Here is a 24,739-nt window from a genome sequence, read left to right as displayed (position 1 = left end):
CTAGCCAGGGCAATCAGATAGCAAAAGGAGGTCAAAGGAATACAAATTGGAAGGAAAACCTTCCTCTCAACAATAAAAAAACTTCTGGGGAATCACCATCCCTGACTTCTAGCAGTATTACAGAGCAATAGTGATAAAAACCGTATGGTATTGGTACAGAGAAAGGCAGGTAGATCTGTGGAACAGAACTGAAGACCCAGAAATGAACCACACACCTATAGCCACTTGATCTTTGACAAAGGAGTTAAAACCATCCAATGGAAAAAAGATAGCATTTTCAACAAATGGTTCTGGTTCAACTGGAGGTCAGCATGTAGAAGAATGCAGATCGATCCATGCTTATCACCCTGTACAAAGAAAGCTTAAATCCAAGTGGATCAAGGACCTCCACATCAAACCAGATACTCTCAAACTAATAGAAGAAAAACTAAGGGAAGCATCTGGAACACATGGGCACTGGAAAAAATTTCCTGAACAAAACACCAATGGCTTATGCTCTAAGATCAAGAATCGACAAATGGGATCTCATAAAACTGCAAAGCTTCTGTAAAGCAAAGGCCACTGAGGTTAGGATAAAACCGCAACCAACAGATTGGGAAAAGATCTTTACCAATCCTACAACAGATAGAGGCCTTATGTCCAAAATATACAAAGAACTCACGAAGTTAGACCGCAGGGAGACAAATAACCCTATTAAAAATGGGGTTCAGCCCCAGTGAACTAGACTGTTGGGGAGAGGGCAGCAAGGGGGGGAGGGTTGGGAGGGGAACACCCATAAGGAAGGGGAGGGGGGAGGAGGATGTTTGCCCGGAAACCGGGAAAGGGAATAACACTCGAAATGTATATAAGAAATACTCAAGTTAATAATAATAATAATAATAATAATAATAATAATAATAATAATAATAATAATAGAAAAAAATGGGGTTCAGAGCTAAACAAAGAATTCACAGCTGAGGAATGCCGAATGGCTGAGAAACACCTAAAGAAATGTTCAACATCTTTAGTCATAAGGGAAATGGAAATCAAAACAACCCTGAGATTCCACCTCACACCAGTCAGAATGGCTAAGATCAAAAACTCAGGTGACAGCAGATGCTGGTGAGGATGTGGAGAAAGAGGAACACTCCTCCATTGTTGGTGGGATTGCAGACTGGTACAACTATTCTGGAAATCAGTCTGGAGGTTCCTCAGAAAATTGGACACTGCACTACCTGAGGGACTCAGCTATACCTCTCTTGGGAATATACCAAAAGATGCCCTAACATATAAAAGACACATGCTCCACTATGTTCATCCAGCCTTATTTATAATAGCCAGAAGCTGGAAAAAAACCCAGATGCCCTTCAACAGAGGAATGGATACAGAAAATGTAGTACATTTTTGTCACAAATGGAATATTACTCAGCTATCAAAAACAATGACTTCATGAAATTCATAGGCAAATGGATGGAACTAGAAAATATCATCCTAAAGCTAACCCAATCACAGAAAGACATACTTTGTATGCACTGGTTGATAAGTGGATATTAGCCAAAAAGCCCAAATTACCCAAGATGCAATCTACAGACCACAGGAAGTAGGATGACCAAAGTGCAGATGCTCCCACTCCTTCTTAAAAGAGGGAACATATTCATTGGAGGGGATATGGAAGCAGAGTTTAGAGCAGTGAGTCAAGGAATGGCCATATACACACACACACACACACACACACACACACACACACACACACACACATATATCACATCACATATATCACATGTATGTATATATATATATATATATATGTATGTATATATATGTATATATATATCTCCACCAAAAACTAGATAAGATTGATGAAGCTAGAAAATGCATATTGAAAGTGACCGGATATAGATCTCTCCTGAGAGACACATCCAGAGCATGTCCAATATAGAGGTCAATGCTAGCAGCAAATCACTGAACTGAGAACAAGACAACAGGACCCTCTTTGGGGGAATTAGAGGAAGGAATGAAAGAGTTAAAGGAGCTTTCAACCCCATATGAACAACAATGCCAACCAACCAGAGCTTCCAGGAACTAAACCACTACCAAAAGACTATACATGAACTGACCCAAGGCTCCAACTGCATATGTAGCAGAGAATAACCTTGTTGGGGCACCAGTGGAAGGGGAAGCCCTTGGTCCTGCCAGGTTTGACCCCAGTGCAGGGGAATATGGGGGGATAAGGGGGGGATGTGGGGGGAACAACTTGTATGGGGGGAGAAGGGAGGAATGAGCTATGGACAGGAAATCTGGAAGGAATAACATTTGAAATGTAAGAAAGTAATATATAATAAAAAAATTATAAAATAATGCTTAAAGACATTTTGGACTTAAGTGTTATATATTTGTGAATGTATACATAAATAAACCAGTATTACGTACCCCTTACCAAGTTAGACTGATAAATGCTGCAGCTTCTATTTCAGGTAGTAGCCATATGGTATACATTGTATCAACAGAAGGGAGACCAAGCAGAAAACACCAGCCTATTTTTTAGTGCCTCAAGTAAATATTACTTTATTGAGATTCAAAAATACAGAAAATGTTCTTGTATGTGCATTTATGTTTATCATACATTATATGCGAGTTGAATAACCTTTAACTAAAGTGGTTGCTGCCAGAGAAGTATTTTAAAAGATTACATCCTTAATCCAAATTCACAGGCACTCACGCACACAAGAAAATTGTTAAGCAAAAATGACTAGTATAGCTGGGCAGGTTGGCACATGCAGGTAATCTCAGTGCTCAGGAAGCAGAAGGATCAGCAGAAGGATCCCTGGCTACACAGTGAGTTCAAAGCCAGTCTGGGCAATATGACATCCTGTTTCAAAAAGAAACAATAAAACTGGTAATGATATTCTTTACATTTATGGATTTTTCTTGACAATGGTTCACATCTCTTAGTAAAATGATGGAACCAGAAAACCCTAAAATTACACACTGAGCTTGTTTTTAGTGAATAATTTACTGAGCATTGAGACTTGGTGCAAATAAGACTTTTTTAAATGTTATGACAGTAATTACACGGCAAAAAAATCAGAATATATCTTCTGGGCAAAATTAATCTGATTTTTAAAAAAAAACAAAACCTTGCAACCTAATTAAAATTTTAATTGTGATCAAATCTAAAACTCAAATTAAATAGATTTAGTGATGCAGCTGGCCAAATCTGCATGCAGATCCTACAATCAACCATCAAGAGAGGCCAGAGAAGGAAGGACAAAGAGCAAACTATGTGTAGCCTGGAGTCCAATTACAGTCCGCACAAATGCTTGCACATACAGCTGTCTCACCCAGCAAAGACATTCTGCAGCAGGCGCCAGTTCCAAGATTAGCAAGGGGTTATGAAACTGTAGGAAATCACTCCACATAACTTAGCAATTATACCTCCCGGTAATGCTGGAGGTGGTTAGTCCACAAATCAATGAGAGCATCTGCCTAAAAGAGCACCTGGAAGCAACAGATGTGTCAACGTCTTAGATCTTGCCCATCATTCAGGACTTCCTGTGACAATATCCTTCTTTAGTCTCCTTGTTTGTAACATGGTTGGACCAGGTCAGATGATTTAGAAAATAATTTTGTCAGACTCTACAATCATTTCACTGAACACGAATAAGTGACACATTAGCTTTCCTAGTGACAGGAACCCCTGAACCCCCACCACCACCACCACACACACTTACAGGTCAGAGGCTGCACAGCATGAGAAGCTCATTGAACAAGTTATATATTAACTTACCTGGGCTGACAGTGATACCCCCAATACACACAAACACTTGTGAGCCTGCACATTAGAAGCAAAATGTTTGCACAGCAAGGAATTAGTTCGTTTGCTCTTTTTTGAAATGGAGGTCTTACTACACTGCTCAGGATAACCTTTTACTCCTGGGTCAATCGATCCTCTCGCCTCAGATACCAGAGTAGCCATGACCACACAGGTGTGGATTAGGCATTGTTGTAAATCAACCTTGTGTAGAAATTGGTTTGAGTTGAACAACAGATTGGGAGATGGCTATGATCTCTTTTCATTCTAAAATTCAAACTCAAGGATGTTATCTGTTTTTTTCAAATAATTATTTAAATTTTTTTGTGTATGGGTGTTTTGCCTCCATGTATGTGCACCACTTGCACGACTAATGCCAACGGAAGCCAACAGAGGGCATAAGGTCTCCTGCGACTGGAGTGCAGATGGTTCTAAGCTTCCATGTGGGTGATGATAAACCTGAAACTTGCCTCCTCTGCAAGATTAGCAAGTGCTCTTAACCTCTGAGGCATCTTTCTAGCACCACTATGTGCTAGGGTTTTAACTTCTATGAAGTCCATTTTTCAAAGAAGAAAGGAACGTCCTAAATCAAACCTACAGACACAAGAAGAAACAGAAGCATGATGTTTAAAAATTTCCCAAGATGTAACTATTTAGTGTACAGGTAAATATTTTTGTACATTTCAGAAAGAAGGTAGATGGTAAAGTAATAATTCTACATCACAGCTTTTATTAAAAGACCTCTCTAGTCCTTGGATAGCAATACATAATTATTTTACAGGACATATATCCACCCACCTTGCCTAACAGAGGGAGTAAAACATATTTAAGTTCACAGTGGTCACTACTTAAGTTGGAGTCAGAATCCTGTGATATCCACAAGGAGCCTGTTTCCCAAACTTTGCAATGGCTTTCCACTAATGTTAGAGCAAAATCCAAGCTGTGGAAGGTGCAGAGGAAAGGCAGTGGGGGAGGGGTCATCAGTGACAGCCAGGGAGGAAGAAGCAGCTCTGGGGTGCTATTACATCATCATGCGATTATGAAATGTACTGCACACTTCACAATAGCAAGGACTGAAAGTCTTCACAATATAGAAATGATAAATAAAATATATGTTCAATCTAATTTAAACATGATACAATGTATATCTGTTTCCCAAACTCATGCTATCCTATTAACATGTAACATGTTTGTATGAAATAGTTAAAATGGCTAGGTATGTTGCCACATACCTATAATTCTAGCTCTTGGGATGTGAAGGCTGGAGGAGCAAGAGCTTGATGCTAATCCTGGCTCCTTGAGACCCTGTCTTAAAAAAAACACCCCACCAAAACAATAATAATAATAATAGATTTTAAATAAATGAAATCTGTACCATAGCTTAGAACATGGTGTATATGTCCTCACGTCTCTGTCTCTCTCTCTCCCTCTCCCTTCCCCCCTTCTCTCTCTCTCTCTCTCTCTCTCTCTCTCTCTCTCTCTCTCTCTGTTTCTGTCTCTCTGTCTCTCTCTGTCTCTTTGTGTGTGTGTGTGTGTGTGTGTGTGTGTGTGTGTGTGTGTTTCAACTGCTTTCCATCTTTTTTTAAAGTAGGGTCTCAATGGACCCTCAGAGCTGGTGGATTAGCTGACCAGCAAGCACCATGATCCTCGTGTCTCTGCCTTCCTAGTCCTGGGATTAAAAGCAGGGCAGCACTTGGCTTTTATATATTGTTTCTGGGGGATCAAGCAGCTCCTCATGCTTAAGGGGCAAGCACTCTACCAACTAAGCCATCTTCTGAGCCTGTGTATCTAATCACACTGCTCCAGTTACACTAGTTTAGGTGCCATTACTCATGAACCCCAAAGAACTCCTTTAAGTCTTTTCTCTTCTTGCCCTTATCCTGGGATCCTCTTTCCTGAATAGTCGCACAATTCCCTTTCCACTTCCTTTCAGGACTGTACTTGAGCCTCACTGCCTTGGACTGGTTTTCTGTAAGTACCTCTAAATATTGTAGCACTCTTTTGTAGTGTGAACCCTATTCAAATCTACCTCCATTTATCTATGTCTTCTTAAAATTTTACTGTTTTATCTAGACTGTTAAGGTCAGCTATTGTTTTAAATCCACAATAATGCTTATAATTCATACATGTTTTTTAAAAGAATGACAATTTATCCTCCATCATATTTTCAATACTTTCATGCAATAGAACGCTATTTCTCTATAACACCCACATCCTTCTCATCCTCTGTGGCTTTTTTATTTTTCTTACATAGTAAGAAAAATAGTGACAATGCCCTATCTTAGTTAATGAGAAGCATGGATTGTCAAGAGTAGTCTATTCAGGAGAGGAAGACAGACATGCCAAAAGAGCTGATTCTTAGGATGTCATACCAAGTCCTTTCATGGCCCTGAGATGTTGGGAAGGTAACATTTTAGACCTCTTCTGGACCAGGAACAAAGAAGGAAGATGAGCAGGAAAGGTGGACTGCCTATGCCTACTACCCTGCCTTCCAATTAGGAAAACTTTTTACCATCTCATATAACAAACCTCAAAGGTGTTTACCTATATGCATTACCTGGAGTGCGGGTACTTTGTCTACATTATATGAACCAGAAGTCCTAAGAAGAAATGCTCTGAAGGATAAGAGACAGAGGAGGAGGGCCAGCAGCAATGTAGAAACAAGGCAGTGGGATCTACTTAATTGATGTGTTCAACTAAACAGAATGACAGGATAGCACAGAGAAGGAGGAAGCAGCATTCTAGCACTGGTGAGACACAGGTGGAAGGATTACAAGTTCAGGACTAGCGTGTGGCTCCATTTTGAAACTCTTGTCTCCAAGGATAAAGGGGAGCAAGAGCCATGGTAAGTCTCAAAACCGGAAGGATGAAAGGATGCAAAGATGGAAGGAACAGTAAGGAAGAAAACCCCAAAAACCTTATGAGGAAACTGATATTTAATTATACTAGAATGGTAAAATCTTGTCTTTCTGGAGAGCTCCTTCCAGAAGGTTGGCAACCTACCACTCTTTCCATATCATCTTATACTCCTATCACATTTTAATAGATTTCACAATTTTACCCTATGGGAAACTGGGTTAAAAATCAAGTAATTTTTCTTTTTTCTTGAATAATTCCATCATAGCTGAGCACTGGAGATTTTTAAACAATTTTGAAGCAAACCATGAAAGAAGGCAGCTATAATCCTCCCTTGTCATTGTGGACACATTATTTTCTCAGACTTATTTCAATGATGGCCTTGCTCAACTTCCTGCTGTCCTTGCCTCCTATTTCTTCTTTTCCTTCCCTCCCTCCCTCTCCTTCCTTCCCTCTCTCCTTCCCTCCCTCCCTCCTTTCTTGGAGACAGAATCTTACTCTACAGTTCTACAGCTCAAAGTAGCCTCAATCTCATAGTGATATTCCTGTTCTAATCTCCCCAAGTACTGGCCTGAAATCAAGAGCCTACACACCCAACCGTTTTTTCTTGCTTAAATTTTTGATGGTGTCATGTTTTTGGTATGATCATGCTCACGTGTCAGATCCTGGCCTCTTGTAATCCTCATACTATAAAATAATAATGACTGGCATACCTTAGTGCCTTATTGTCTCTGAGTGCTCATGTCCACTCACACAGTGGTGTGTGGTTGTCACTATCTTCATCTCCATGTCACAAAACAGAGCATGATGCATAGGATAATTAACCTAGCATGGCTACCAGTGCTCGTCTAGCATGTGATTTTTATATACTGCACCCACACTTACTCTCCCTTTTGCTCCCTTCAAGGCCTGGTTTTCTTAGACCCAATGCTAACGGAGTTGGTACTGGGCAAGCATTAAATAACTATTTTATTCTGTATCTCACACATCTCCAAAGAGGTGCTAAAGCCTTGGGGGGCCACATGTGATACTTCATCTTTGAGAATGTACCATAAAGTATTTCCTTGTATATATGGGAATAAATTTGATGATTACTAAGTGTATTTGGCTTATAGGAAGCACCTAATAAGTGGGTTTTGAGCAGTAGTCACCAAATAAGTGGAAATAAAACAGAAAAACAAAATAGTAAGAAACCCCCTGCTTAGGATAAACAAGCATTAATACATTTTTTTTTTACTGTAAGTCTAGTAGACTGGAGCATTCAAATGGAGTAGCAAATCAAAATAATATATCTTATCCTATCCCCCTTTTGTTCCAATACACACAGTGACCTGGAACTTCTAGCAATTACTTTCATATTGGATGTGATTTCGTGGATGAAATCCTCTTTTGATTTGCTGTTTTCCCCCTACCAAGAAGAAAATTCTCCTGCAGCAGTCAAAGAGTAATAAAAGACTTCCTGGATTCTGGATGTATACCAAACCTCTTTTGTGGGGGAAAAAAAAAAAAAGAAAAGGGCACCAAGTGAGTTTACATCAGACAGTTGAACTTACAAACTTCTGATAACACAGCAAGGCACTTCAACATTTAATTGCTGAGAATGGGGAGTAGAGAGCCTAAGGAATGTGATCAAACTGAGCCAAGAAGATGCACAAAGGTGGGTGTCCCAAGCGTTAGCCAAGAATGTGCAACTCTTTTAAACTAAAAACCACCCTCAAGATCAAATTTTTTCCTTATTCCATATATCATTATGCTTCTTAGGAAAAAAAAATAGTTCTAAATACCGGGAGAAGGTCATGCCAGATAGCGCAGCTATCTAGTCCACATTAATTTTTCTCAGTGATACAGAACAAGTTGAATAAAGCAGATGTCTCTAGCAGCTACTTAGGAAAGATAGCGCAACCAAATAGGCTCCTCCTGGGACTGCAGTTTCTGCCTAAGTGATCATGGATTCTCTATGATTCTCTTCAGCTTCTCTCCAGTCCTTTTCCAGGAATTGAAATGGGGCGTTTTCTCACTAACTAGAAAGCACAAACTGAGGAAATTGCTCACTGTAATAAAGCATGTCCTGTCTTAACAGGACTGCTCACAACAACGCAATTTACAAGTGCTGGAAATAAAAAAAAAAAGTCACTGTGTCCAGACAACAATCAACGCCTTTGCCTTTGCAAGAGCTGTGTGAGGCCAGCATCCTCTTTAAGGAGAGGAAATGCTTGGGCACTGTGACTTACTGTGTCTCACCGTGAAGCTAGATACATCATTAGCAGCTCTTTCACTGCCTGGATGTCTCTGTGAGACTTTGTTGGCGGATAATGAGGTTACCCAGAAAGCACTTTGGGGAAGATAATGACAATCGCAGTGAATGGTATTGACTAAAGTTAACTGTTCTGGGCTGGTGTGGGGGAACAATACACTGGGGGAAATATAATTTTTATTCCAGCATTAAGAACTCAGGATAGTCCGTGTGCCAGCCCTTCTTTTCTGTAGGGTCCATCACAATCAACTTGAATGTTGTGACAGAGTTCTGGCAGTCACAACAGGAGTTTTAATTTTTGAAAGTAGTCCAGGCATAATTTGCATTGGCTGGTGTTGGTGGTATTGCATAAGGCTGCATGGTTGCTTTCTCAAATGATCGCATAAATAACTAGTCTGAGTCTTTTGTAAATCAACAGAACTATACTGGGTATCTTCTGACCTTTTCACATTTTTCTTTGACACCTTCACTCATGATTCTAATTTTTCCTTTCTGTCTTGCTCTTTGATTCTCTTATTTGTGACAGCTCAAAGATCTAGGAGATCTTTTTTTATCCTAGGGCTTGGGAGGGAGAGGCAAGTGGATCTCTGAGTTTGAGGCCAGCCTGACCTACAGTGTGAGTTCCAGGAATACAAAGAGAAACCCTGTCTCAGAAAAAAAAGCTGAAGCTACTGTGTATAATTTCAAACATCTTAAAGAACTGAATCTACATAGAGCTCCTGATTTGGTTGTATGAAACATCATTCCCTTGTATATTCCTCCAGTCTGGCCTTGAGATCTATCCACCTGCTGCCACCTTACAAGTGCTGGGATTATGGCCTGTGCCACCAGGCCCGGCTACTCCAACAGAATTATTTTAGATTCAGATATTTTTGTTTGTATGTTTTAAAATGAATTTGAAAACTTTTGAATATATAACTTGTCTGAAGAAGCACAAGGGGCTATGCAGTCTGGTGTCAAGCCACAGCCCATCATGGAGACTCAGATAAAATACAAAGAAAAAATGATAATTTGCCAGTGAGTTTTGATGAATACCTAGGCCCTTCTGCAGCAGTTTCCTGGCTTGCTGGGAGTTAGCAAGGATTGTTAAAGCATGGATTTTCTGATAAGAAAAGAGTCTCTGGGGGCCAGTTCTGTGGTGCTGGTTGCTAAACTTTCCCTTACTTTTTAACCAGTTCAGAAAGAGGCCCCCAGCATGCAGGAAATTCTGGCTGTTCCCAGGATAAACCTGCTTCGAGTGCAGGGAAATTCATTCAGATAACCTCACACTGGAATGATCTTCCCATTTTCCTATGTGATTGATTAGCAGTCTTTATTTGGGAGAGTCACACACTAGAAACAAACAGAAGCTTTCCTTCCAGCACACCTCCAATTCTGTGAGCCTCTGACTTTAGTTATACCTCTGCCCCTCCTGACTGTAAGAGCTGGGCTGGCTGCTCTCCTGAGCCGTGGGCACTTAGCTTCTCATTAAGCCGGAAGGAATGTAGACTTGAGAAGAGCTTCTTCCCACACTGTGACAGGGCACCTACAGTTGCAAGGACAATGCCCTCAGGCTGGGACTTTTAAGAAGAAACAACCTATTTGGGGGATGCAACTCATTTGGTAGAGTACATAACTAGCATCATGAAGGCCTGGGTTCTGTCCATGAAGGTAGAGGCAGGAGGACCAGAAATTCATGTTCATCCTCAGCTACATAGCAAGCAGATGGAAATAAAAAGAGACAAAGCAAAGAACCTAGCTTAGCCGGACAAGATCCTGGTTAGCTGGCAAAAAGCAGCAGCTGGCCTCTTTCACCTCACCCATGTGGTCCCCAGGTTACCTCAAACTTACCCTTCTACTCCATGAATTTATGGCTCCTCCCTGGTCTCTGTAAGTGTGGGAGTTCTCAACCTCAGAGATAACAGCCAAGCTGGACAATCAATCTTTGGCTGGCTGTATTCGTTTTCTAGGGTTATAATAAATTACTCCAAACTTGGTGGCTTAAAACAACACAGATTTATTCCGTTATAGTTCAGTAGGTTAATAGTGTGCCTGGTCTCACAAGGCTACAATACAGGTAGGAAAAGGTCCATTTCCACCCCCTTGCTTTCTTTTTGCTTCAAGAGGATGTCCATCATCTTTGGGCTTGTGACTCCTTTCTCCATCTTCAAAATTAGCCACATAGCATCCCTCTATGGCTTCTGTTCACATCTTTTCCTCCTACTCTCCTTTCCTGCCTCCCTCCATCATCCATGTACCAGGAGCTTTGTGCTTATTCTGGGCCTGCCTGGGTAATTCCAAATCGTCTCCCTATCGGCTTATTAGCAACTTGAATTCCCTTTTGTCATGGAAGCAAACATTTACAGGTTCTAGGGATTAGGACACGGACATCTTTGGGGATTCATTAATCTTGCTACCACAGTGGTGTATATTTTAAATATTATGAAAGAAGATATAAAACATGAACTGTTTTACAGGCAACTGGAGTTTTTTTTTAACCTAAAATGTTTTCTTGAGAAGTTGAACCATTGTTAGTAAATGGTAATTCAGTGTTATTTGAGAAATAATTTAAAACAGTCTTCTGAATTGCTTAGTAAATATTAATTTCTTACTAATGTCTTAAGAATCCAGCGTGCCATACAGCTTATTTCCCTAGCTCTGTGATAAACTTAAGGTAGAGGTAAAATAGTTTAATAGTTTGTGAATGTTAGGGGAAAGGAATGGAGTCTAATCTATAGCATGCAAGGGTATAGAGTCAGATGAGGGGAATAATTTCTACAGCTCAGTAGACTACAGATGGCAACCACTAATCATGTATCTTAAAAGAGCTAGTAAAGATTATTTTAAATGCCCCCCCACACACATACAAGAACATGCAGGAGCACACACATCTATGAACATACACATGCATTCATGCAATGGTGATAAATATTTAGGCTAGTACATGTGCTAATTACCCAAATCTATTCATTGTTTATTATGCATTATATATGTACTGAAAGTTTACATTGTAACCTATACATACATTCATACATACATACATTATGTACCTTCTTAAAAGCATAAAAACGCAGAACTATTTTCTGAGAGTCTGCACAGAGATATAACCTCCACACGTGTGTTTCTGAACCTGAAGACTGACAGGACATGCAATGTGGCACTCAGCTAGTGAGGGTGACAATGTACTGGTCAAGAGAATAGATTGCATAGGATGAAATTGCACTCCTGAAAACTCAGAGCTCTGTTTATTTAGTTTTTATATATTTGTATGGGTGGGATACACACACATGCATGTGCAAATGTGTGTCCTGGTGTATTCACCTGAGCATTCACATGCAGAAGCTAGAGGTGGCCATTGTCTCCCATTACCATTTTCCACCTTCGTTTTCAAGACAAGGTCACTCAGTAAAGCTGGAGCTCCCTTTTTATTTATCTTGCTGGCCTGCCAGCCCCTTTGATCCACATGTCTCAGCAAACCAAGATGAAGGTAGTCAGCCAGTGTTTTTGTTTATATTGCTATTGGGGATCTAAACTCAGGCCCCCATGTTGCACAGCAAGCACCTTCCTCTCTAAGCTATAGCCCAAGCCCTAGAGATCTATTTAGCCATCATATTTCTCTATGTCTATTTTACCATATCTGGAAACTAGGAATAATAATAATTGTGCCTATCACATAGGGCTGCCATGCAGATTAAATGCAGAATATGAGATACATTGATCTCCTAGTAAATGGATTTGAAATAATTCTCTCACATGTATAAAAATCCTATGCCTTGATATAACATATACATAGGAAACATCCTACAATTTGGATTCATTATCTTCGGGGCCAGAAAATGAAAGTGAGAACAGGATATGGCCACTAAAGGAAAAGCAGTAGGCAAAATATTAAATTAAGATTGAATTTGAGTCTTCCTTTGGTAGACATCCATGGTTTCTGTTTTCAGACTATTTGAAAGCTAGAATGACCTTCAGTACTTAATGGAACTGTGAATCATACTCAGGAAGCCACATGATCTTAGAGTGAATATCTGAAAGAACAGTTATATTTGGTATCACGGAATAATTTCTGCCGAGAATCCTCAAGAAACTCATTTATTCTTCCTCTGGATTTTAATGGCTCTTCACTGCCTCCCAAACAAAAGCCTTTCAGTGTTCTTGGTTTTGATCCCACAATTGCCTTACACAAATTCACTATCTAGTCAAACCATTTCATTTTCCAAACAGGTTTGACTACCCTAAGGCACTATTTTACATAGGACTTAATGTGAAATGTTTATAATATAATTATGAAGCTACTGAACACAATGGACTTGCCCATCTTAGATGTCAATAAATGTCCCCAGTCACTAGTATTTAATAAGAGCCAAATTCATTCATTAAATCCATTTCCACATAGCAACCTCTCATGCCTATTTTTGCAAAGCTATTTCCTTCATTCAACTGGCAACTTCCACGTATCCGTTAAGATTCTTTCATTGATGACTTTTGGTAGGGGAACAAATGAAAACAAAGTATAATGACATATGTATTTTAAAAAATCCATAATGAAACCTTCTATTCTATATGTTAATCTTAAAACAAAAGATTCTATGAGGGTTGATTAGAAAATAAACATTTCTCCAGATTCATTATGTATGTCAATACACTTAAATGATGGAGTAATATAACTGTTTCCTACCTTCATGGTTACTGTGATGGTGCTATTTACATTTGCTTTATGCAGCCATCCTTGTTTTATCACACCACCCTTCTGAGAACATAAAGAAGATGAATCCTGGAATAGAATAAAAGCCATCAGTAAAATAGCGGTCATCCAACCATTTATTTAGTCAACATTTAGCAGACACAGAACTAGACCTGTTCCCATTTCTTAATTAAACATGAAGTTATCACTTTTCATAAATATTTAAAATATTGACCATAGATAGATGAAAGGCCCAATGGTATAAACACAGTAGGCACTCAATAGTTACTGAAGTGCAACCATTTTTTTTTTTTATTAAAAACCATTCATTGGTTAGAAAGGTAGACACAGATACGCATAGCCACTTGTTCCAGCATCATTGATCTTTCCTTAAGGAATTCCCTTTCGGCAGAAGTGACCCCTGAAGAAAGGCACACAGTTAGCCCCGTCGTTACCTCATCTTTCTCGCAGTCTTCATCAATCTCAAACACATGATTAGGAATCTTTTCTGGTCTCAGAGACTTGCTGAAAGTGCAAGAAAATTTAATTTAGACACTGAGCATAACCTATAAGCATCACCAACAAACAAAACCTGAAGTCAACTTCATTCTTTGGGGGAAAAAAAAAAGCAAGGCAAGAGATGGAAAAATGCTCTCTTCTTTTCAAGCACAGGCCTTATTCCTGGGTAAACATGCAAAGCCTCTTCTGTTTGCTTGTTTGATTTCCACTAAAGCAAAAACTCCTGACTAAGCTACCTCCTCGCCCCTGCCTTATTTGTATAGATGGACTCCCACATATGCAGCCAGCTGCAAAGATAAAACAGAGACCAGATAGGAGTCAAGCAGAGCACAGGTTGCTAAGGAACGTCTGCCAGGGCTGTCAGCAGTGGCAGAACTTTATCTTTCCACGGGTCAGAAAGCAACATTGTGTCATTTGGGCTCTCCGTTTTGTTTGCTTTGGGAACCTGGACTGTTAATGTTAGTAGCTTCTTTCCTAGGAAAATGTTTTTGAAAGCTACAGAGGACTACGCAAATATGTCCCGTTCCCCCCACCCTTCATATTTCCTAGATGAGATGCTGTGAGACCAGCTGTCATGCAGCGGAGAAATGGGGGTGACAGGAGAGCTCAAGCAGGTTGATTGGGTGGTTCAAACCTAGCCCACTAGGAAAGAGCAGAAAGACAACTTGAACCATGACTGCTGGGTCTGTGTCCTCATGATAGTCCTTCAACTTCACTGAGATTATATCCCACTCTCATCCATGGGCTATCAGCAGGTGTCAAACTGATCTCAATAGCTTTTAACTTCTTCACTGAAACCACTGGGAAAACTGTCTCTATATTTTCCAGAATGAACTAAAGATTATTCTGTAGTCAATATGGATGTCAAACTATACCAGCTCACACTGGGAAGAGGTCAATGAGCAAAATCAAAAGCGTATTTGACTGGTCAAAATATTGCATGAACCTAATATGCTGCTGTTTGAGGTCTGACTTATTGTAAATCATAACAAGAGTTTCAGGAGCATTTTCTAAAAAGCCAAATAATAACCATGATATTAATGATGGTGGTAATAATAATAACAATAATAATAAAAATAATAATTCTATTTCCTTTAACTTCTAAGCTTACCATGGCAGCATCCGAAAGTCCCCAGAGAAATCTTCATACTTATAGTTCACCACATGCCAATCTGTGCTGTAGGTTTTAATACACTGGAAGAAAGTAGGGAATCATCCATTTCAAACAGAGAAAGAACACAAAGAGATATATTTTTAAAAGTTTGGTAGAGCTGACCACGTGGCACACACCTGTAACCCCCAGCATCCAGAGAGCAGAGAATGTAGGATTGTAAATCTAAAGTCAGTCTCAAGTTCAAGTCTCAAGCACATAAGCCAAAGTCTGGTGAAATACCCACAGAATTGTTTTAATTAATTGAGTAATGTTGGTATAGGGATCTTGGCTTGGGATCAAGTATGATGGTGTCAAATGACCCTCTCACTGGGGGTCACCTAACACCATCAGACTATACAGAAGGTTGCGTTACAATTCATAAAAGTAGCAAAATTATAGTTGTGGAGTAGCAATAAAAATAATTTTATGGTTGGGGGGTCACCAGAACATGAGGAATTGTATTAAAAGGTCACAGCATTAGGAAGGTTGAGAACCACTGCTCTAGCCTAACTGACAAAGACAGACCCTAATTCATATGTCCTTCTGAAAACTCTCACTTCAAGTACATGACAAAGTACTGAAATCTAAAAGAAAAATACAACAAACAAACAAACAACAACACCCCATACACTACTTATAAATGTGTAAGCTTTTGACTTACATACAGATTTGTTACTCAGGTTAGGTTTAGTAATTTAATTTCCCAATTATAAAAAAGTAAAAAATATTTTAATAGTGTATAAACTAAATTTGAACTTCATAGATGTCCTTACATACATAAACACATACACACATCCATCCATCTATCTATCTATCTATCTATCTATCTATCTATCTATCTATATCTATATCTATATCTATATCTATATACATATATATATACATATACATATATATATATATATATATATATATATATATATATATAGATATAGAGAGAGAGAGAGAGAGAGAGAGAGAGAGAGAGACTTAGCAGTTAGGAGCATGTACTGCTAGGTTCACGCCCCAAACCATTATCAGGTGGTTTACAACTATCTGTAACTCTAGTTTCAGGGAATTCAAAAGCCTTTTCTGGCCTGGGGTGCAAATTCACCACGTGGTACACATAAAACTAAGAATTAACACACCTACACACTCTCTCTCTCTCTCTCTCTCTCTCTCTCTCTGAGACACATGAACACTAATAAAAAAATAAAAAACAATAATAACAGTGAATAATGAATCAAAGTTCTTTGGCTGGATATTGAGCCCCTTACCTCTTTGACAAATAGGTTCTGGGCCCTCTTTTCAGCATCTTCTGGTACAGTGGACTGTACTGTTCTGCGCTGACGACCAATCACTGAGATCTAGAAATCAAATCACATTGTTGCTGTAAGAACTGGCTTGGAAAATAAAGTGCCCATTCTTTTAAAAAGAACATGTGAACTCACAGATATGTCTTCCATGGGGAACATAAGCAGATCTCTGAGGGGATCGCTGTAAATCTGTGTTTTCCGTTGGGTGATAACATTCTCATAGTCCAGGGGTTCAACTAACTTGGCCTTTTCCTTTGTAAGAAACAAAAATAAATGTTACTGTCAGACTCCCAGAAGAGGGAAATTCTGTTCTGTGTAGTGAAGGTTCACTATTTCACAGAAAGGGAATTGTTCCGGCGGTGGTGTCTCATGTCTTTAATCCCAGTATCCAGGAGGCAGAGGCAGACAGATCTCTGTGAGTTCGAGGCCAGCTGCTTTATACAGTGAGTTTCAGGACAGCCAGGGCTGCACAGAGAAACCTTGTCTCAATAAGCCAAAGGGGCGGGGGTGTTGAAGTAATAAGAACATAAAAGTGCTTTAATAAGAGAAACCTTTTCCCTACATATGTCTGCATCCAGACGTATATCAAACACATGTGAACATCAAGCACATGCATCAACACTTTCCTGCTGTAGGTAAGAATTCCAAAGATATAGTACCATATTGTTTATATCTGTATGTCTTCCAAAAGTCAAACAAAAATAATATATTTAAAAGCCTATAAGTGATTTAGTGAATATGCTCTATTTGCTGGGTAAATAAAGTAGAGAAAATATGAGCATTAATGTGCTCTCTCTGGGCCAGATACACAGTCCAAAGAGTGTATTACGTTCCAGCTTTGCTATAGCAAGCTGAGACTTCGAGATGCTTCATCCTGCCCATAGGGCATGAAAGGGTGAGCTTTCAGAGGGTAAACTTTGTGGAATTCAGTTAGACACTTAAGTGCTCTAACCATTGATAAAAAGACCCCAGCCCTAAAGGTCATGTTACAAGGCCAAGGCCAATAAGATGAGAAATCAAAACATGGCATAGTAAGAGTATTAATAACATTAATAATAATAATAATAATAATAATAATAATAATAGCATATAAGGTGTTTTGATGAAGTCCACACTTACTTTCTCCTTTCAATTCTTCTCCTATCTCCCTTACTTCATCTCTTAACTTCCATTGGGTCCATTTGGTGATGCCTATATGTGCATTGGTGTGGGACCATCTTCTAAAGCATGGAATGGCTTCTCAGGGCCTATGTCCCTGAAGAAAACTTGCTCAGCAGCCATCAAATGACAATAGGTCCTGAGCTCTTTCTATACAGCAGGAACTTGCTAAGTGCTTTCTGTATATTTACCAATGCAATGCTTCTAACTACCTATGAAACAGGCATAATTGATTCTCCCGTATTACAGTTGAGGAAATTCTGGACCTAACAGGCTAAATAAATCTTCAGAGTCAAGAGTCAACCCCAGGTCTGTGCCTGTAAAAGACTCATTCTTTTTCTCTCAAGCAGTCTCTTTCCCACTCAGAAATACAAAAGGATATGAATGTGCAAGGTCTTGAACTTAGATTATTCCACTACCTACCTGCCTATCATTTTCTTTCACTGAAGATACCATGGATCTATTTTTTACCTCTGGGACTATTCAAAAGGCAATGGGCCTCCCAGAATAGAACACCTAGAGGCTGTAGAACCGAACTCATCTCTAAAAGAGGTAAAAGGAAAAGGACTCTATCATTTCCCCTTCCAGCAAAGATTCAGTTGAACTGCGATCAGAGCCAAGGAAAAGCCTAATTTGTTCATGTGAAATCTGAGCATTCATTATACAATGAACTTTGAGGTATTCAGACTCACTTAGAACCATGTGTTGACATGTTATTTTAAATAATACACATTAATTGTTTAAACAATATTTGTTAATAATTTCTAATAAGGATGTTTTATTTAAGTAAATTTATTTAACTTGTAGTGATAGAAACTGAACAAAGATTTAAGATGTAGTAAATTGAGGCTAGACAGTTGGCTCAGTGGTTAACAGTATTTGTTTTTGCAAATGACCCAGCACCTTCATTGATGCTCACCATTTCCTTGGGCACCAGACTTGCGTGTGACAAAAACACTCATACACAAAAAAATAATAAAATAAATCTAAAAATATTAAAGACATATTAAATCTTTGCCACAAAGAAATGACATTTGAAGAGAAAAATATGTTTAATGTGATTTAAACACTGTATAATATATGCATTTTTAATACTACACACGCTCATTAGTATGTATAATTTCCACAGTTTTATTTATGAGCTGGGTGTGGTGGTGCATCCCTTTAATCCCAGAACTCAGAAGGCAAAATCAGGCAGAATTCTGAGTTCAAGGCCAGTCTGATCTACATAGTGAATTCCAGGTCACCCAGGCTATATACTAAGACCTTGAAAAAAAAAGCTAAAAAGGAGGGTTGGGATATATGCCAGTGGTAGAGCATTTTCCTAGTATGCAAATGGTCCTGGATTCAATCAAAGTTGATTAAACTAAGATATATTAAAACTAGTCCAAATTCAATGTGTAACCTGTTGAATTACCATCTACTAACATCTCTGTATAGTAATTTCACACATACCTGCTTCAAGCAACTTAGCAAAATGACAAAAAAGAAATTCTTCGTTTGGCTTTTTCATGTCATGTCAATATAAAAAATGAATCATGTGTTTAGATGTAAACTGTATGCCTTGTAAAATTGAAAGCTACAGTTTCCCCACATTTTAAAGGTCACATTTGCATGCTCCATTTTAAGAAAAGGTTTTACTTTTCATTTCAAACTGATTCAACCTAAGGTTGTGAGTCGTCATTTCTGTTTCCTTTGTCACGCGAGATGCAGGATATTAGAAAAATTAGAGTAACTGTTCTGAGTACCACAATGCTTACTGCAACACAATGGTTCTCAATTTGGGGGTCGAAACCCCTTTGGGGGTCACATATTAGATATCTTGCATACCAGATATTTATATTATAATTCCTAACAGTAGCAAAATTACAGCTACGAAGTAGCAACAAAGATAATTTTATGGTTGGGGGTCATCATAACACGAGGAACTGTATTAAAGGGCTGCAGCATTAGGAGGGTTCAGAACCACTGCTGTAACAGAAGAGCTAGGCCTGTGGAAAAAAGGAGAGGTAACTGAAACCCTACTTTTCCCTTTCCAGTGGGATTAAGTTATTGAAGACAAGGAAAAGGTTAGAATTATGGATTTAATAGTAGTTCTCCCCAGCCATCTAGACTATAATCTTTATTGAGTTTGTTTTAATTTTTTTTAAAAATCATTCTATCATTAGACTTGTATGCTTGCACAAGAAAAACATCTTACTACATTTTACAGAGTTTTCATGGGGGGTTTGATCAAAATACACTGTATGTATGTATGAATATTCAATAAAATATTTTAAATTAAATATTAAAAAAAAGCTGATCATGCTCCTTAATCCCATCACTTGGAAGGAGAGGCAGAGTGGATCTCTGAGTTTGAGTCCAGCCTTATCCTAATGAGTTCCAGGCCAGCCAAAGATAAATAGAGAGATTCTGTCTCAAAAAAAAAAAAAAAAAAGAACGGAAAAAGAAACAAAAGAAGGAAGCAAAAATGGACTTCATCTTTGTGATTTACCCTTTTAGTTTGTATAATGATAAGCCTACAAAGACTTTTTATAACCCCAGAAACCTACATTGCAATGAATAAAATTTCACTAATCCTTCAAGTAACAGCAAGGCCCCACTGCATGCTCGTCTACAGTTCTGTAATAGTGTTAAACAAAAGGCAAAGGCATATATTTATACAATCTGGAGTGAAGTGAGCAAATGTTTCAGTCTTGCCTTCCTAAGGAGTGACAAGAAAAACTTCAGCCCAAATCTGGAATCTACTCAGTTTTCACCAGGGAAAAAAAATAAAGTCCTTATTTACTGAGCCATAAGTTCTCTCGAAATAACTTGCTGGTAGTAGTCTTGTGTTGTTTTGCTTTGTTTTGCTTTCCTTCTGCTCATTTGAAAATCACTTTGCATCATTAAGAAATCACTCAAATCTGCATTCCACTAACCTGACAGAAGGTCCATCATGTACACACATAAATTACTATCGCTATTACTATATAGTATTACTACATATGTATTACTATACATGAGGGGAGTGGCTCAGAGGCTCATCTATCAATATCAGCAGAATCACTATTATAATCATTCAAGCTCACATTCTCCTTGCCATGCTGGAAACGGGACCTTGTTCATGGCAGACAAGTGCCTGAGCTACACCGCAGCCCAAAACACACCTTCCAACTCCTGATTCTTTTCCTTTTCTTGTCAGTGTTGCACAGACTAGATGTATTTGTATACAATCGGAGATACAGAGCTTGCCTAGATTATTATATGAGACCCTGGGCTCAATTTCTGCTCTAAAAACATCTATGTTGAGATGCATTTATTTACTAAAAAGCCTTCTGAAACTCCTATAAAAGAGAATAAATCATTTATATAATTCTAGTATTAAAAAAAGCTTTCAGCAGTCATTTTGAAACCATGGCTTGAAATGTATGTAGTCCATGGTTTCATGTATACTTAAGCTGCCTAAGTAAAACCCTCGATGTCCTTCATTGTGTAAATCCTAAAACCAGGAAGAAATGCACAATTTTGCAAATTGAGACCATCTTATCATTAGAGAAACAGGGAAGCCATCAGTATAGCTTCAGCTGCAGTATGTGTTGTGTTAAAAAGACTGGAAAGAATTGACCCCAACTGAAGGTCTGTCTACAGCATTACAACTTGGACACTCTTCTTTGGAGTGGCTCTTACACATCTAACACGCTCATCTTTCATCATTTTAAGTATTTATGTGAAAAATACCATGTCTGACACACCGCAACCCCTGAATATTGCCCAAAGCACACATGGCTAGTTAAGTCTATATACGTTACCATTAGAAAGAGAAGCACAGATCCATTCATTTAACACACAATAAAGTGGCCTCAGAGATGGCTCGGGAAGTAAAGCACTTGCCACAGAAGCTTGACCACCTCAGATCTGGGAACCCATTCAAGGTGGAAGGAAACAACTAAAATCTACTCTATGGAGCTGTTGTCTGACCTCTACGTGCACACAATGGCACATTTGAATAACCCTCCCCCCTCAAACACAATACAGGCATACAATAATCACAATAAACAAGAATAAAATTTAAAGCACAAATAATCTCATATTTCTCTGCACTCACCACAAAGTCAACCAGACTTATTTCTGCTTAGGTATTACACTAAAGGTCACCAGTAAAATTTCTATTTTAGAAACCAGTTGTCTTGAAGAATTCAGAGAATGTGTCTTCTGCAAGTCTAAAGTGAGCACTGGCTGTACAGATTCCCTTCTTTATCAAACACTGGAAGGGAGAGCAGAAAGCTTAGCAATGAGGGTGGAACGGGGCCAATTTCAAACCTTCACTACCGAGAATGAATCCTCCACACTAGGTTTCAGTATAATAAAGACCATGGCAACAAATGGCTTAAAACAATGATTTTGTCCAAAATATAATTTCTGTGATTTTTTAAGACAATAGGGTCCCAATTCTATGGTTTTGTTCTTTTGTTATTGTTTTTAGAGAGAAAGGGTCTTCCTCTGTAGTTCAGGCTGGCCTGGAACCTACTATGTATCCCAGGCCAGCCCCAAATTCATGACACTACTCCTAAGTGCCCCAGGATGACAGGAATAAGGCTGTGCCTCACTGAACATTCTCTTACAGATGAGGACAGTGTGAAGAAAGAAGTACCATGTTCAAAAGGAGAGAAGTCACTCCATCCCATCCTCCCTCCACCCCCTTCACTTGGAATTTTCTACCCTCCCCTTTGTCACTTGGCTCTCCCCTCCTTTTACACTCAACAGCAGTTTCTAGTGTTCTCTCTTGGGAATATCTTAAAATAACCCTCTGTACTCAAAATGGCCACTGGGGGAAGGCAATTTCCTACCAGCAGGAGAGAAAACAAAGCAGGTTCAGTATGTGACATATCAATGAGTTCCTACTAAGGGCCAGACCCTGTGCTAAGCTGCTGTTGATATGGACACACAAAAAACTGGACCTTACCCTTTGAGAAGCCTCTTAACTTACTGTAGAAGGCAGATAAACCCAGACATCTGACTTGATCCTAGAAGCTGTCTTAAAACCACACTTGGCTTCTGCACTTCTACATACCTTCCAATAGCCAGTGTCCCCTCTAGCAAAGTGTTGGCACAAATCACTTCACACACATAAAAACAGGAATCCGTCTAGTATCATTTATTTCAATGAAAAGCTTTCATTGTATGAAAATATGTAGTCTAGCATCATTTTTGCATTTCTACTTTTGTTCAGAAACTCTAGGAGAAAGTCAGGTGCAGTGGCACCCCTGGCTTCTTAGCACTCAGGAGGCTGAGGCAAGAAGATGAGTTTGAGGCCAGGCTGGATTACACAGGAGGTCCTTATCTACACATCTGTGTGCACGCACACACGGAAAAGACCCCAACCTCAGAACATCAGATTCTGTCAATTTGTTACACTTATACATGTTTATTCATATGTGTATGCTTGTTCCCATGTGTAGAAATGTATGTGGTGGTACAGGTACACATGTATGTAGAAGCCCCTGTTGATATCAGGTATCTTTCTTGCTTATTCTCCACTTTATTTATTGAACCAATTCAGTTGGTCTGGACAGCCAGCCCCCATGTCTTGACCTCCTGAAAGGGCTGAGATTATAAACAGGTCACTAGCCTGCTTATCTTTTATGTGGGTGCTGCTGATCCCGACTGAAGTCCTCATGGCTGTGTGGCAAGTTCTTTGCCTACTGAGCCATCTCCCTTGGCCTTCTATTTCTGAGCTAGCCTAACCTGCCTCTTCTCTAACCCACAGGATTTTCCTCATTGACTGTGGCATGCACTTAGACAGAGCTTTGCTTTGGCACTCAATTACTTTGCAGTTTAGTTTGCTCAGCAGAATCTTCCTGGCAGAGATGATGTCTTGCACTTTGCTTCATAGTCTATGCACACTGTTAAGCATATGTCTCTTCTTTTAATTCCCTAAAAAAACCTGGAAGGCTTTCTTCTTTTTTATGTACATTTTACATATGAAGAAAGTGAGGTTTAGTCAGACTGACTGAATGCATCATATTTGTGGAGTGCAACCTTGATCTTAACCATAATGTGTACCCATAAGCCTGTGTGCTCTAAACTCAACAGGTACGTAGTATTTCTTCATTCTTGATCCTGACTACTATGTTCTGTTTCTCTAGATGAACTTTGTATTTTAGAATTTTTTTAAAACTTGGAAAGATGGGATTTTGGTTTTCTTTTGTTTTGATGGCTTTTTTGAGACAGGGTTTCTCTGTGTAACCCTGGCTATCCTGGAACTTGTTCTATAGACCAGGCTTCTCTCAAATTCACAAAGACCTGTGTGTGTGTGTGTGTGTGTGTGTGTGTGTGTGTGTGTGTGTCTGGCTCCAGGGTACTGGGATTAAAGGCATGTGCCACTGTGGGACCCTCCCCTCTTACCCTGATGACGCTGAGCATGGCCGACTGGGAGAGCTTGTACTGTAATTGGATAAGGAGTTTTGCATTTCGAGGCTGTTGCTTCCAATTTAGCATTTGTCTTCAAGGAGTAGGGATTAACACCTTGGATCTTTTACTTTAAGGAAAGGAGCTGGCAGATTCAAGGGGGGAAGAATCAAATTACAAAAAAAAGAAAAATATTGTCAAGGGACCTGTATCTAATTCATCACAATATCCTCCACAGAACCTAGCAGAGAGCCGTGAGAACTCTAAAGCCAGAAGCTTTTGTGGTTCCTGGGGATAGCCAGCTGCATAACACAAAGAGGCTGGTCTTCTGTACAAGTTTTTCAAGCCAAAGGGGCCACCCAGGAGGTCAGGAAAGCCAAGAGACTTCAGAACTGATTTTCAGTATCTAGCTTTAAGGAATTACTTACAACTCTAAAAATCAACAGAAAAAGAGATTTCAAAGGTACTCAAGACTGAATATAAAGATAACCGGGCAAAAATAGTCTTACCTATCCCTCCCTATTTTTTCCCCAATTTTAGGACTTTGACACGGGAAATTTTTAACGCAAGAGTACTTCCCCTTTCAAAGTCTACTTGCTATTTATTTTGAGAACTAGTCTGAAAAAGTCAAAGAGATTTTATTCTAATGATACAACAT

The 24,739-nt window shown here is 39.1% G+C and overlaps 1 protein-coding gene across 1 annotated transcript in view; it reads right to left on the bottom strand.

Moving 5' to 3' along the window:
* Dock11 (dedicator of cytokinesis 11) overlaps nucleotides 1-24,739 on the bottom strand; it is a 186,453-nt gene that overhangs the window by 115,213 nt on the left and 46,501 nt on the right. The window contains 5 exon segments of the mRNA XM_032889739.1: nucleotides 13,561-13,656; nucleotides 14,022-14,091; nucleotides 15,197-15,279; nucleotides 16,495-16,584; nucleotides 16,669-16,785. Coding sequence (XP_032745630.1) covers nucleotides 13,561-13,656; nucleotides 14,022-14,091; nucleotides 15,197-15,279; nucleotides 16,495-16,584; nucleotides 16,669-16,785 — 456 coding nt within the window.

This window comes from Rattus rattus, chromosome X (assembly GCF_011064425.1).
Source record: "Rattus rattus isolate New Zealand chromosome X, Rrattus_CSIRO_v1, whole genome shotgun sequence".
In the NCBI taxonomy this organism is placed as follows: Eukaryota; Metazoa; Chordata; class Mammalia; order Rodentia; family Muridae; genus Rattus; species Rattus rattus.
This window is presented reverse-complemented; position numbering and strand designations above follow the sequence as displayed.